A 12411-nucleotide genomic window follows, 5' to 3' on the forward strand; every position below is an offset into this window, starting at 1 on the left:
ATTTTTTCAGAATTTGCATAACCAAACATAACTCAAATCTTTGAGATCGCTTTGTATCCCCGCTGTACACGCCCACGTCAAGCTATTTTAGTGAGTGATTTTCATCTTCATAACTCGATACCTAAAATATTTATCGATGACTGATCTCGATATAGATCGTTACAATAAAGATGTCGTATAAATCGTATATTCGCTCACTTCATGAAATACTCAATCGTTTCATGAAAATACAGTATTTACGTAGTTGCTATGTCATCTAGTAGTGTAACTGTTCACTAGTAGGTATGTCTTGATCAAAAAGTGCAAGAACTTGTAAAACGGCTCGTAAAATAATCCTTCCTAATCTTCATGTGAAGATTAGGAAAGATTTCAGTGTCTCTCACGCTTTCATACCTACCAAAACTACCGATTGAAATGAAACTTGCTATGCATGTAGGTGTCTGGCAGAGAATATGCTTAGTTCTTTTTACTCATGTGCTGAAAGTAGTATCGCTTGGAATGCGAGTAGAGCCACGGGGAACAGTAATCTTCTAAATTAAACAAAAACTTCAAATAAACTAGCATTTATTAGACACACGAAAATAAATCACCAAACAACACAAGACTTACAAAATCAAATCACTAGCATTTGGACGATACAAGTTATAAAATTCATAGAATTTAGTATACACTTCAAACAATAAATTGCCTGAGAAGCTTAAACTCCTACGCACGATTGCTAGATGAAAAATACTGGGAACTACTAGTGGTTTATCGATGACATTAACTATACAAATAATCATGCATACGATTAAGATTCTACCAGACAATGTTAATGTTTTAAACAATACAGGAAAGGCAGTAGTGATTATATAAGAAGGCAAATTGAAACTACACCCCACTATGAATAGAGAAAAGGTAAGTGAGAAAGCTTCAAATCAAAACCATGATGGGAAAACGAGGGCACGATGTCTGAGTAAAATAAATAATTGTAATATTAAAAGTAATGTAACTGACGTTGGAAATTATGTCAAAATCTTTAATGATATGAAAATAAATAAAATGCAAATACACGGCTTTAATATAATAAATAGGTATGATGATGATTATAATGAATGATAATGATACATGAGAAGAATAGGATTTTTTGAAAAGATGACTTAGGCGTATACTTGTAATGAAGTTGTGTTAGTAGTCTACTGAATTTGAGTGGATTATAAAAAGAAAATACTACAATAGACCAAATAGAAAAATTACCATATACATCAAAGTTTTAAAATTGTAGAACTGTTGAATGATCATAATGCTTTTTAACACTACAAAATCTCAAAACATGGAAAATATATTGAAGATGACAAATCAGGAATGAATAGTGCTTTTAAAATATAAGCTACTGTAAGTATTCCAAGCAATATTCCTTAATCTCAGAGTAGATCTAAATAATCAAAATCCCCATCTGAATATATTTGTGCACAAATAACTTATGAAAGCAATGACCAGAAAGTGCAAATAATCAATTGCAGTGTTCTATTTTCAACACTGGTAAAGTTGGAGAATTTTTCAGGGTACAGTACACTGCAATCAAATATTATTTTTCGCACTTTCTCAACAGAGTCTGCTTTATAATAAAACTCCGTCAACTACACAAAATATCCTCTGAGGCTAACTAAGAATTTGAAATGATTAAGAAATTGCTGGTTGCAAGGTCTATTGAAAACTTAACATAAGATAAGACCAGTGGCTGAGATGTAGTGTTAATAAGCCTTGAGCTTGAAGATCAACTAAATTAGGTATGAGATAATGAACTATTATAATATGCTCTAATTTTAATCTACTAAAAACAATGACTACTAACACAATATCTTGTGTTATTTGATACCTTATACTATCTTCGCAATACATACGCCTGTAGCTAATAAACCTTCAAAATTGATGATTGATTTGGCGTTATAAATGATGAATGAAATGAAATAAATATAATAAATGATAAAGTTAATGAAGCAGATGAAATTTAAATAACAAGCGATAATTTAGAAACGGTTTTAAACTGTGATTTTGAGGGTGCTGACTCTCCTGCGCCTGGTGAAGAATCTTCTAGGCCTGAGGCAGTCTTTGGTTTGGAAGCAGTAGACGATGCCCATATCGCAGTCAGTATGGCAAGCGCAGCCGAAGTGGCAGTCAGGGACCTTCGGAGGACAAACCTTCGGCGGAGCGGCACCGATGCAGGGAGCGGAGCATTCGGTTTCGTTGCAATTATCCAGATCTGCTGTGAAAAATGTACTAAATTAATAAACTGATTCACGTAAGCCGTCCAAAGGAATTGAAAACCATTGCTACTGTGAACTTATTGAAATTTTCAACTAAGCTGTAGGATAGGACAGTCGAAATGAACGGTATGCAGTTGTTATTGATAGATAATCTGTTACGTAAGAAAAGAACAGGGTGGCCACTTAAATCACCTTATCGCTCACGTCGCTCTAAGGGGACGCCTGGATACGTCTGTAAACGTGAAGGCACCTAGCATATGCGTTAAGTTTGCAAGAGTGGTAGGCACCTAAAAGCAGCTAACAATGACACACAAGCAAGATGTAGGTACACTGAACCTTATATTACCTAATGCCTAATCAAAATACTGATATTCTATGAAATCGAAGAAAAGATCTAATGAGACCTTCAAAGCCCTATGACGACCCACAGACCAAACTTTTTTTTACATTACTAGCCAATCTTTATGCAGAAGAACTGACATTCATAAAAGGAAGACTGATAAATCAGGTACTTACAAACTCTGTCTATATCTCTATAATTTGGGTGGACTTCATGTGCATTTTGAACATTCAGTGTAAATATGGTGAAACATAGGCAAACTGATAATTTAGAATTCATTTTTTCAAAAACGGAGTAGAAGCAGAAAATTTTGCTCTCAAAGTGACATTAAAAATAAAAACTATCTGAGATTCCAAAAAGCAGATAACTTTTTAAAAGAAAAACTGAAATAGAAGAGTGTTTAATCTGTACGAACTTTTTTGTAAATTATATTTCGATTTTCTCTGCTACAACAAAAATTACAACTCATAGTGAGTAACGATATTATTTTGAACGTAATGAATTTATTAGTATTGAATTACAAGACAACTTGGTTGTGCCATTTTACATTATTAAACTTCTAACTTTAATGTCTTCTTTTAACTTAGGGAGTAAGGATCTTCTGATCTATTTCAACTAGACGTGTTCAACTCCTAAGATTTAAATGCTGAGACGATTTTCTTAAATCACACAGATCGATAGTATTACTCCTTTGGGAAATAGGAATTTCGATTCCGTTTGGTTCGAGTGGTTCTCTCAATTTCTCCCAAACTTTGATTCTAGACTTGCAGAATCAAATTATTATTCTTAAGTACAGTGGGCCAAGAAAGTGGTCTACCAGTTATGATAGTTTTTGTGCAATCTTATGTCGCTTAAGTTTATTTGTCAACAGAGAGTAATATGTTTACCTACCTTGTTGTTCTATAAGAGAGTTAGACCACATTTTTGGTAGAACATAGAGAAGCCAGTACATAAAGCTAAATAGTAATCTGCCAATTTCTAGTTTTCGCCTTTATCTCTTTAAGTATAAAGTTCACTGTTGATTGGGTAAATATCAGATTAGAGTAGCTTCTGGTGCTGGCGACTATACAAACTAATCAAAATACATAAAAACATACGTACGTGGTCTACTCAAGGCCTTCAGTGCTTGGTAATAACTACTGTCATAATTTTGGCAATCTATTGTAAAAACTTGAAGCAAAAATAACAATACTAATAATTTAATAGCCATTGTAATTGACTGTTTGTGAGAATTGGATAGAAATTGAAAACCAATTTTGAACAGGGCTGCTTGATAAACGTCATTTTGAAATTATTTCTTTCCGTTCAGTCCAATTTCAAGTGATATTCTGGTTTTCAAATTCGATTCGTACAAATGTCACAGGTTGTAAATAAATCAATTTTGAAGGAAAAAATCGGAATATCAGCCAATATTCTGAAGGAGAAAAAAATTTCAAAGAGGTTTTGATACAAAAATATTAAACAGTGGTATGATTTTAAATAAGAAACATTTTGAAAGTCCCATTGGGCCGAAAACTAATTAAAATAGCAGCGGATTACCTATGTATATCTTCGTATGAACAGTATATAGATAACTTCTATGAAACTGAGGAGCGATGCGCCGAAGAATACTCCGATGACACCCCCAACGTCCACTGAAACAAAATAATAAAAATTCTTTTGATTCTATCGGAGCTAACATATCCTCAGCTTCAAAAACACAAAATAAATACAAATTAATATTATATTTTCATGAAGATGAAAATTGTAATGACATTGTTTTAAGATGCTTCATCAAATGAATATGATGAAAGATTTTGTTTTTTGACCTAGCTAAATACCCAATTGTATGTACAGACACCAAGTCAACCTACCCAAATCTGTCAAATTTTACCAATCAAACATTAACCTTCCACTATTGTGATAAGGTTGAAAATCGATTGCAGGACAGATTGAGGTAGGTTACGTGTTGTCGTATCTCTTTGTGTATACCGAGCCTTTATAGCACACTAATAGCCTCGCTTTTTGCCTTTTTGCAATTTTTGACACTTGGACATTGATTGATGGACTTACCAACGAGCCCCAGTAGTTCCCTGATGGCTTGTCGCCGAACCCTCAGGCTGGGGTGATTGGCGAGGCTCACACGACCTCGTGTGCCACGGCGTAGTAGCTCTTCAGGTACGTTGCTTGATTGGCGACTGATTAAAAATGTACGTTTAATATTTTTGTAGGAGCACTTTTTGATATTTATTTTTTTTGCAATTTCATCAACATCGCGAAAGACCTACTTGTCGCAACTGCGTGTTTTGTTTAGGTTAATTGAAAAGTGTTAGAATTAAATATCATTTTTGACCTTTATAAAAGCTCGACATTGTAAAATTATGATGATAAAATGTGCTAATGACAAAACACGTGGCCAACGGCTTGTCCTATTCCATTTGAGATTTGTATACTTCGAGGGACACCTCGCATCATAGACGTTGCAGTCAAGGGCTCAGATTTAATATTAATATTAGTAGATAATTAAGAAATACTTTACACATAAAATAGTAATACTCCATTTAGGTTTTACTTACGGGCAAGCGACATGGATGTCAGTGTAAATAATTTCTTCACAAGCCATTGGACAATGGTATTGCTCAGTACTCAAATCCTCTACAACAATGAAAAAGAGAAAATAATGAGAAAAGAAACAACACGATGTCGAAAACCCGAGCGGGAAATTCGCTGGTGTCAAAACTCTGTTAGCGGTCGATTTCAACAGAAAAACTACTCAATAGGTACTCACCTTTCTTAGCTTTATGAAGACAAACTAAGCCATCGAAATCACATTTTGGTATATTACCTAAAAATATTGAAAACTGATCAAAAATAATCTTAAGCAGGATTGCACCATATATCTTTACTAAACCGTTATTTTTTTCCGATTGTGCAAACTTAAATGTGTAATCTACATATTTATCTTAAAGCTTTCTTATCAGCTCTTTATTAAGGTCAACAAAAACCTAACATACCAATCTGAGGCATAAAATGATGAGTGCAGTTACAAGCTTCGGCCTGCACGAAGGCTCGGCTATACATAATGCAGGCACTGTACGAATAGCGGGCAAACGGCCAAAGGTGGGCAAACTCTGGCCGCTCGTGAGTAAACAGACAGTCGCGATTGGAAGACGAGAGGAGCTGGACTGAGACGTCACTTATTGTGTGCTCTGCCTGGGGAAGTAAACAAAGAAATTAATGTAGATCTTAATCTACATTAATTTCTATTGAAGATAACGGGGATTCGAGCACCTGAAAATTTCCTGCGTTGTAAAATAGGCTGCTTTTTAAATCCGAGCACGGGAAATAGTTACCTCGCGACTTGGGGAACTGGGTTGGAATAAATTTTACTAAGGCCAGATTTTGAACTGCCAATTGTAACATTCATTATAACAAACTCAACCAAAGATTTTAAGGAGCTTAATTCATGATCACTTGTAAAGAAGATTGGAACAATCACAGTGATGGGACCACTAAAGAAATAGAATGTACCTTCAACGTAACCTCAAAATCAGTAATTCGATGTAGAGTGCCGCAGAATCCCAATATATTTTCAGAGGCCATTGTTATCATGTCATCGGGAGAGTGTATCCATATCTGTAACGAAAAATATAACGGAAAAATGATGAATGGATTTCGTGAAACATTTGATGGAAAGTTATATAGGTAAAGTATGCTAGGAGTATATCTATTGGGAGTAAATGGGAGGAAAACGTTAAAGGAACAATTAGGGTTTAAGCGGAAATATAGTAATAGTGCAAGAAACTTTCACAGCATTTTTTATGCTTTCCATTTATGTAGTTTGCATACAGCTATGCAAAACTTCCAACTATGCAAAATATGCTCGAATCTGCTGTGGGTTTTCTTCAATAGTCCGAAAACACCAAAAACACCAGTTAGCTGTGGGAACCCAAAACACCAGTTTTCGATCAATAACGTAGTAGTAACCTATCCAAAATTAAAACAAACAGAAATGAAAGATTCGGAAGGCAGTCGATTTGTTTAAAATTCACAACACAAACTAAGCCTATACCTACTTACCTACTACTACAATATTTTTGCAGAAGATAATAAGCAAAAGACTTACATTAATAGACTGTGTAGCAGAAAACACCAGACTTGGCAGACCAGTCTGCCTATTGATGTTAATAATGTTCTCGTCACCAGTCCAGCGAGAGTTGAACACGAAACATTTACCGAATTCTGTGGCTATCGGGTGAAACCTGAATTTATAAGAAAATCATTTAAATACAGGATAGAGGTAAGGAAGTATAAAGCAAAAACTTTATTGCCCTATTTGGCGGTACTTTAAGACCAAGGAAAATTTATAAAAGGATTGTTGTGGACATACAATAGTATTACCTACACCTGTCTCACCTACTGACATGCAATTTCAGTTGGTTTTGAAAATTTTGTTTTTGTTTCTAAAAAATCAGTGACGAAGTTCTTCTCCTTCAAAAGCGAGTGCTAGTGAGTGATGAAGGAAGTATGATCTCTTGCCATATTACCCCTAAACTAAATGAGTCAGTAAAACTAAAGCGTTCTCTTTAGAACCCAGCATTAAATGCTCTCGTCCGTTACACAGGCTATAAAGTCGAAACACCTTGCCTATCTTTAATTAAGTCTGGCTAATATAGGGAAGACCTAATTCTTAGCTGGTGTTAGTCTAACCTACATTAAGGTGAGGTACATTTTAAACACAGCTTATAGAAGACGTTGGAACTTTCAGCAGAATAAGTAAAATCGAGATCCATCTTCCCTTCAATTTTGTCCCTATTAAAATAATTATCCGCTGAATTTAACATTATGCGTATTAAAAGTTCAGGTTTTTTGAAAACATGTAGATGCCTATAGTGCAGAATTATTATTGAGGATAAACCCTCTTTACCAGTGTTCATGTAAAGTGCATCATATTGAAATTACAATAGTGTATTTCACTCATACTTATGTCAAAGTGGTATAACAATAGAAATCAAAAGATACCTCGGTACCTGACTTATCGATATGTATCTCAATATGTGTGATGCTGCATCTTATTTTTGTAGTAGAATGCAAGAATACCTACTTCAAACTGCGTCCTAATGACTCTAAAATGCGACACCTCCATTCAGAGTTTACCATGCCTCTTAAGCGTTTTAATTAAAAGCTAGCAGCCAACAGCTTCTGAATACAGGACAGAATTTAATTTGGCACGGAACCCGATCAAGATGGCTTGAATATTACCATTTTCACTTGTAAATTGTAGCGTTTCATTTTGTAGCGTAGGACCTGAATGTAGGACGTCTTTAAGCTTACTTCATACGGGTTAAGTGAGTGCAACGAGGTTAATATAGTAAAGTGTGGAAGTATATTGGTACAACGTAATATAGTAAAGATCACTACTTGAGTAGATGTGACTGTGTGTGTGAGGATGTGGTGGATTCTAAGGAAACTACGGTAGGTTTTTTTGTATTTCTGAAGGGTAAACACTGTACGCATTAGCTATATTGCTGGACTCCAGTTACTCAGAGGACGACAGTGGTTTAAATAAGTTTGGGCCATACCATCATTAACTTTGAAAAAACAATATTTGGGAATGAGTACATCTGAACATGCTTTTTAAAAACTCCTGCTCATGACACTTGCAAAATTGTTTACGAAAATTATTCAATTTTAAAAAGAAACATTATCGAACCAATGTGAACGGAGCTGAACGCCGCTAGCAAGGATAGTACGCTTCTGCCTTACTTAAAGAGCGAATGAATTTCAGATGAAGCTAGATTTATTAGCCTAGCTTCATTAGTAGTTTAAACCAACCTTAATTGCAGGATTTTGTTCCAACTTTAAAACTATAAAATGCTACAACAGTAATTAAGCTATGTCACGTAGTTTATAAAATTCAGACTTTATGTTAATAGTTCTAGAGCACATATTAGCTTGTTCTAACCCACCTTTCGCAGCACGGGAAAGGTTTGCCATCCCACCAGCAGTCAGTAAGTAGCTCATCACATTTCTTCCTGATTCCATTGACAAGTTCTAGAAAGTTCTGCACACAAGTCTTGCCCATTTCACAAGAGACACATGAGCGGCAGAACTTTACGCTTCGGAAACTCACTTCTTGGCTGAAAGTGGCTAATGATGCTGGCAGATTGTTTCTAGAAAGAGACAATTAATCAAATCGGAAATGCTAATGACCATCATTAAAACTAAACAAACTAAAAAAATTTTGTAAAATTGAAAATATAGAAGATGGGGGGAATTGAATTTCCTTGTGAATTAGACGGATGGTTCAAAAATATATTTTTTCTTATTGGTGTTAAGCAGATTTTTAACCAAGCAGAAAAAATATTCGAGCAGAACTTATTAAAGAGACTTTTTGAACCGGTCATCCTAGTCTTAAGACGGTCATATCCGAGGAACATAATTTTCTACAGCAATATGACTTTTGTAGTCTCGTTTAACTTTAAGCATTAAATCTTTATAGAACTCCAACTTACTGCACCAAATACTTCTTAATCCACGCAGGATTAGCTTCCTCACACACCGTCAGTGCTGGAAAGGGGGTGTCCCACTCCAGGTAGTCAGTTTCCACGGAGTAAGAGACGGCATCAGTCGTGTATAATGCTAGGGCTCCTCGCAGCACCACCGCGGAACATGCACAGCAAGCTGTTATTGTGGCTAGCCAGAATAATCTGGGAAAAAAGTGGTAGCATCTTAAGCATGTCACCTTTTAGTAGGGACTATCCGATATTGTTGGAAAGTAGGCTGGCGAAAGGTAGAGTTATATTTGGATTGGATGACGTATAGTTTTCTGAGGTAAAGTGTAATAAATCAGATCTGTCATACTTTGATAAATTTATTAGACTAGTTAAATGAGTCTTTGAATATTAGTAGCTTTGGCTGCAGTTAATTCGTTAAAAAAGTGATCATAAGCAAAAAGTTGGCGTATAAACTAGTTCTCATTTCATTAGTTTACTATTACTTAAAGGTATTTTTACAGGTTTTGTGGAATAATTTCCGAGTAATCTCTCATCTATCCGCGTCATCCAGTAAAAAGGACGAGAAAAAGCGCTACGCAGTTCCTAGATGACACCAGCGTCATTATAAGATATTTCTATTCAGCATCTTATTACAGTCAAAGACGAGAGATCAACCTAGTTAGGAGGAAACTTAATGCTTTGACTTAGCCTGAGTCTACACTGCAGACTTAATAGTCGGCCAACTATAACAGGACCCGTGGTTGAAAAAAACAAATTGAAAATCGTAAATTCAATCACAGTTTTGGTGTTTTTGGTCAGTCACCCTAAGGTTGACTGGAGAGAATGCCTATGGCAGTAAGTCCGCCTTTGTAATTCACTTTGTAATTGCATAAAGTTAAATAAATACCGAACAAATCCCTGATCGTTGTAACGTGTGTACTTCCATTCAACTTCATACTGATTTTTGAGGCCAAATTAACTATCAGCCGACTTAAAGTTTGTAGTGTGTGCGCCCTCTTAAAGCGGGTCTTGCTAGATAATTCATAATTGTACTTGCCATCCCTTTGACAGTACAGAAAGCTGGCTTTACAAGGCTGATGATAAGCCAGGCTTTGTTGAGTTGCAAAATGAAGAATATGAAAACTATTTCGCTGAGCAATTTATTATGATTCTTGAAGTTATGAGGAATTAATTAACAGTCGGAATTATCTATTCTCACTAACCCATGTAGTATTGTTTTTATACGTTTCTTAGAACAACAATTTCTTGCACGTGGGTAAAAAGTAGTCTACAGCTTTGTCTGCCAACTCAACACAAGCTCTCTACACAAGCTTCCGGCAGCGGTTTTACCCATGGCTTTTTGAAGCCATCCTGTGCACCTGGACAAAACGCCTAGGCTTCCTCCATAAACGGGCTATTGTTAGTTAGTTACAGCCTATTTATCGTCCCACTGCTGGGCACAGGCCTCCTCTCACACGGAGAAGGATTGAGCATTGTGACAATGAAATATTTTTTCAACTAGGTTAGTAGTTCCTGAGATGAGGGCTTTCTAATATTGTATAGTGTCAAAGTCAGAAACGTTTATTGAAAGTAGGCTTCTTTTTAGCACTTCTTCATGTCAAAATTACAAAAGGACAGACAGTTTAGAAGTATAGATTAATTGAAAAGCTTACCTTTTAAATAATGGTGTAGGTGCTGGAGTAAATACGTATCCGAGCCATTGTAAGCCGCATTTATCACTTAAATACTGTATTTTGTCTTTCAGTCCTAGTAACGAACTGCCCCGATTTTCCTTCTGAGACATTTTCTATACAAAGGATTTTAGACCTTGTTGTTAGAAGACATGGTTGATATTACTCTGTATTCGTTTTGTTCTAATTAATTATAATGATTATGTTACCAATTATGCAATTAGATTGATACGAAAATTAATTGATTCTTCTTTGTTTTATTTTACAGGAAAACTCTGAGTAGGTTATGCAGTAGTTTTTCAAAGATTGCGCAATTAATTTGAAGTAGATTTATGAATTTCAAATGTTACTGTATCAAGAAGACGCATCTAAATAAATCGTAAAATGTGTAAGAATTCAAAATCAGTCACAGTTAATTCCTTTTTAATGAAAACCCATATCGCGTTAACGATCCTTACTGACACAAATTTTTCACTCACCTATCCTAGTAAACAATTGTACCTATGTAGAAGAATGTAAATAACAGTGACTGTAGAAAAAAATGTAAATTAACTTAAATAACATTTAAGTACGATAAAATCATCATTACCACGGCAGTATAATTTGCTCGCAGTAATGCTGTCGTGTTCATTAGTCAACGTGTTCGCTACATTGAAATTCAATTAAATGGGATGCACGCAATGTATAAAATGGATTTTATTTGTCTGTATGCTGTATTTATATAAATATATTGTGTAAACTTATAATTCTGTATATGAACAGACGACAGCACATCAACCTAACTTGATTTGACTTTCTTCAATAAGTTTTCAAACTTATCACAATAGTGGAATTTAAAATATATCTTCTTCTATATATAAAAGAAAGTCGTGTTAATTACTCCATTTATAACTCAAGAACGGCTGAAGCGATTTAGCTGAAAATTGGCAGGGAGGTAGTTTAGAGCTAGGAGAAGGACGTAAGATATGTTTTTGTCACCATCCAGCTGAGGGAAACTGTCATATCGGGACGCAGGTGAAACCGCGGGCGGAAGCTTATAGTTTTTAATAAATAAGTACCTAAACAATCGATCCCGCTTTTCATCGATTACCTTAAACCAATTTTATTTTATGTTGTCAATTTTTTTTTTTAGAAATGTTCTTTTTTGCTTACTCAAGCAATTTATTCAACCATTCAGAAGAATATAATGGAGTACCACGCCTTGTTCAAATGAATTGTAATTGGTAACACATTGCTCTAAAAATACAAGAAGGCGCTTCAAAAGAAAACGACATTGCTACAATAAAACAAGTATAATATATACCTAATGTAAATATAAAATAAATCGTTTAGAATTATATAAGCCGTTTTTATATTATATAAATTCCGTCAAAAATGGCAATGTTTCAGCTGTCTTAGTACTAACTCTTTGGTAACTTTTTACATAGATAAGTGAGGTACACATTTTATTATTTTCCTTCCAGTTGAGCATGCAAATAGGTGTCATTTGGTAGATAACATAATGACTACAAAGTTTGGTTTATGTAAGTACCTATTTACAAAATGATATGCGGGAACACCGTGGATGTTTGCTATCACGAAATTCGTTTTGATATTTTGGTATTGCACCTATACCTTCTTAAATCTACTACGCTTAGATTTCTGTATGTAAATAAATG

At 35.0% G+C, this 12411-nt stretch overlaps 1 protein-coding gene across 1 annotated transcript; it reads right to left on the reverse strand.

Annotated features, from left to right (window-relative positions):
* Nucleotides 1–547: 547 nt before the first annotated feature.
* On the reverse strand, nucleotides 548–10866 carry LOC110373314 (sodium channel protein Nach). The gene is made up of 11 exons (XM_064037932.1): nucleotides 10736–10866; nucleotides 9081–9275; nucleotides 8535–8738; nucleotides 6692–6827; nucleotides 6097–6201; nucleotides 5580–5778; nucleotides 5354–5410; nucleotides 5142–5220; nucleotides 4639–4763; nucleotides 4126–4220; nucleotides 548–2245 (listed from the first exon to the last, which is right to left on the reverse strand). The coding sequence occupies exons 1-10, from the start codon at nucleotides 10864–10866 to the stop codon at nucleotides 4126–4128; spliced, it is 1326 nt and encodes a 441-aa protein (XP_063894002.1). The 3' UTR covers nucleotides 548–2245.
* Between the last annotated feature and the right edge of the window lie 1545 nt (nucleotides 10867–12411).

Source organism: Helicoverpa armigera, chromosome 14 (genome assembly GCF_030705265.1).
Source record: "Helicoverpa armigera isolate CAAS_96S chromosome 14, ASM3070526v1, whole genome shotgun sequence".
NCBI lineage: Eukaryota > Metazoa > Arthropoda > Insecta > Lepidoptera > Noctuidae > Helicoverpa > Helicoverpa armigera.

What these genes read in the sequence shown, in the direction of transcription:
- LOC110373314 (XM_064037932.1), bottom strand. Translation starts at nt 10,866, where the DNA reads ATGTCTCAGAAGGAAAATCGGGGCAGTTCGTTACTAGGACTGAAAGAC. An exon ending in TCTTCATAAAGCTAAGAAAG is followed by an intron (nt 5,221 to 5,353) that starts GTGAGTACCTAT and finishes TCATTGTTGTAG; the next exon opens with AGGATTTGAGTACTGAGCAA. An exon ending in GGAACTACTGGGGCTCGTTG is followed by an intron (nt 4,221 to 4,638) that starts GTAAGTCCATCA and finishes ATTTTGTTTCAG; the next exon opens with TGGACGTTGGGGGTGTCATC.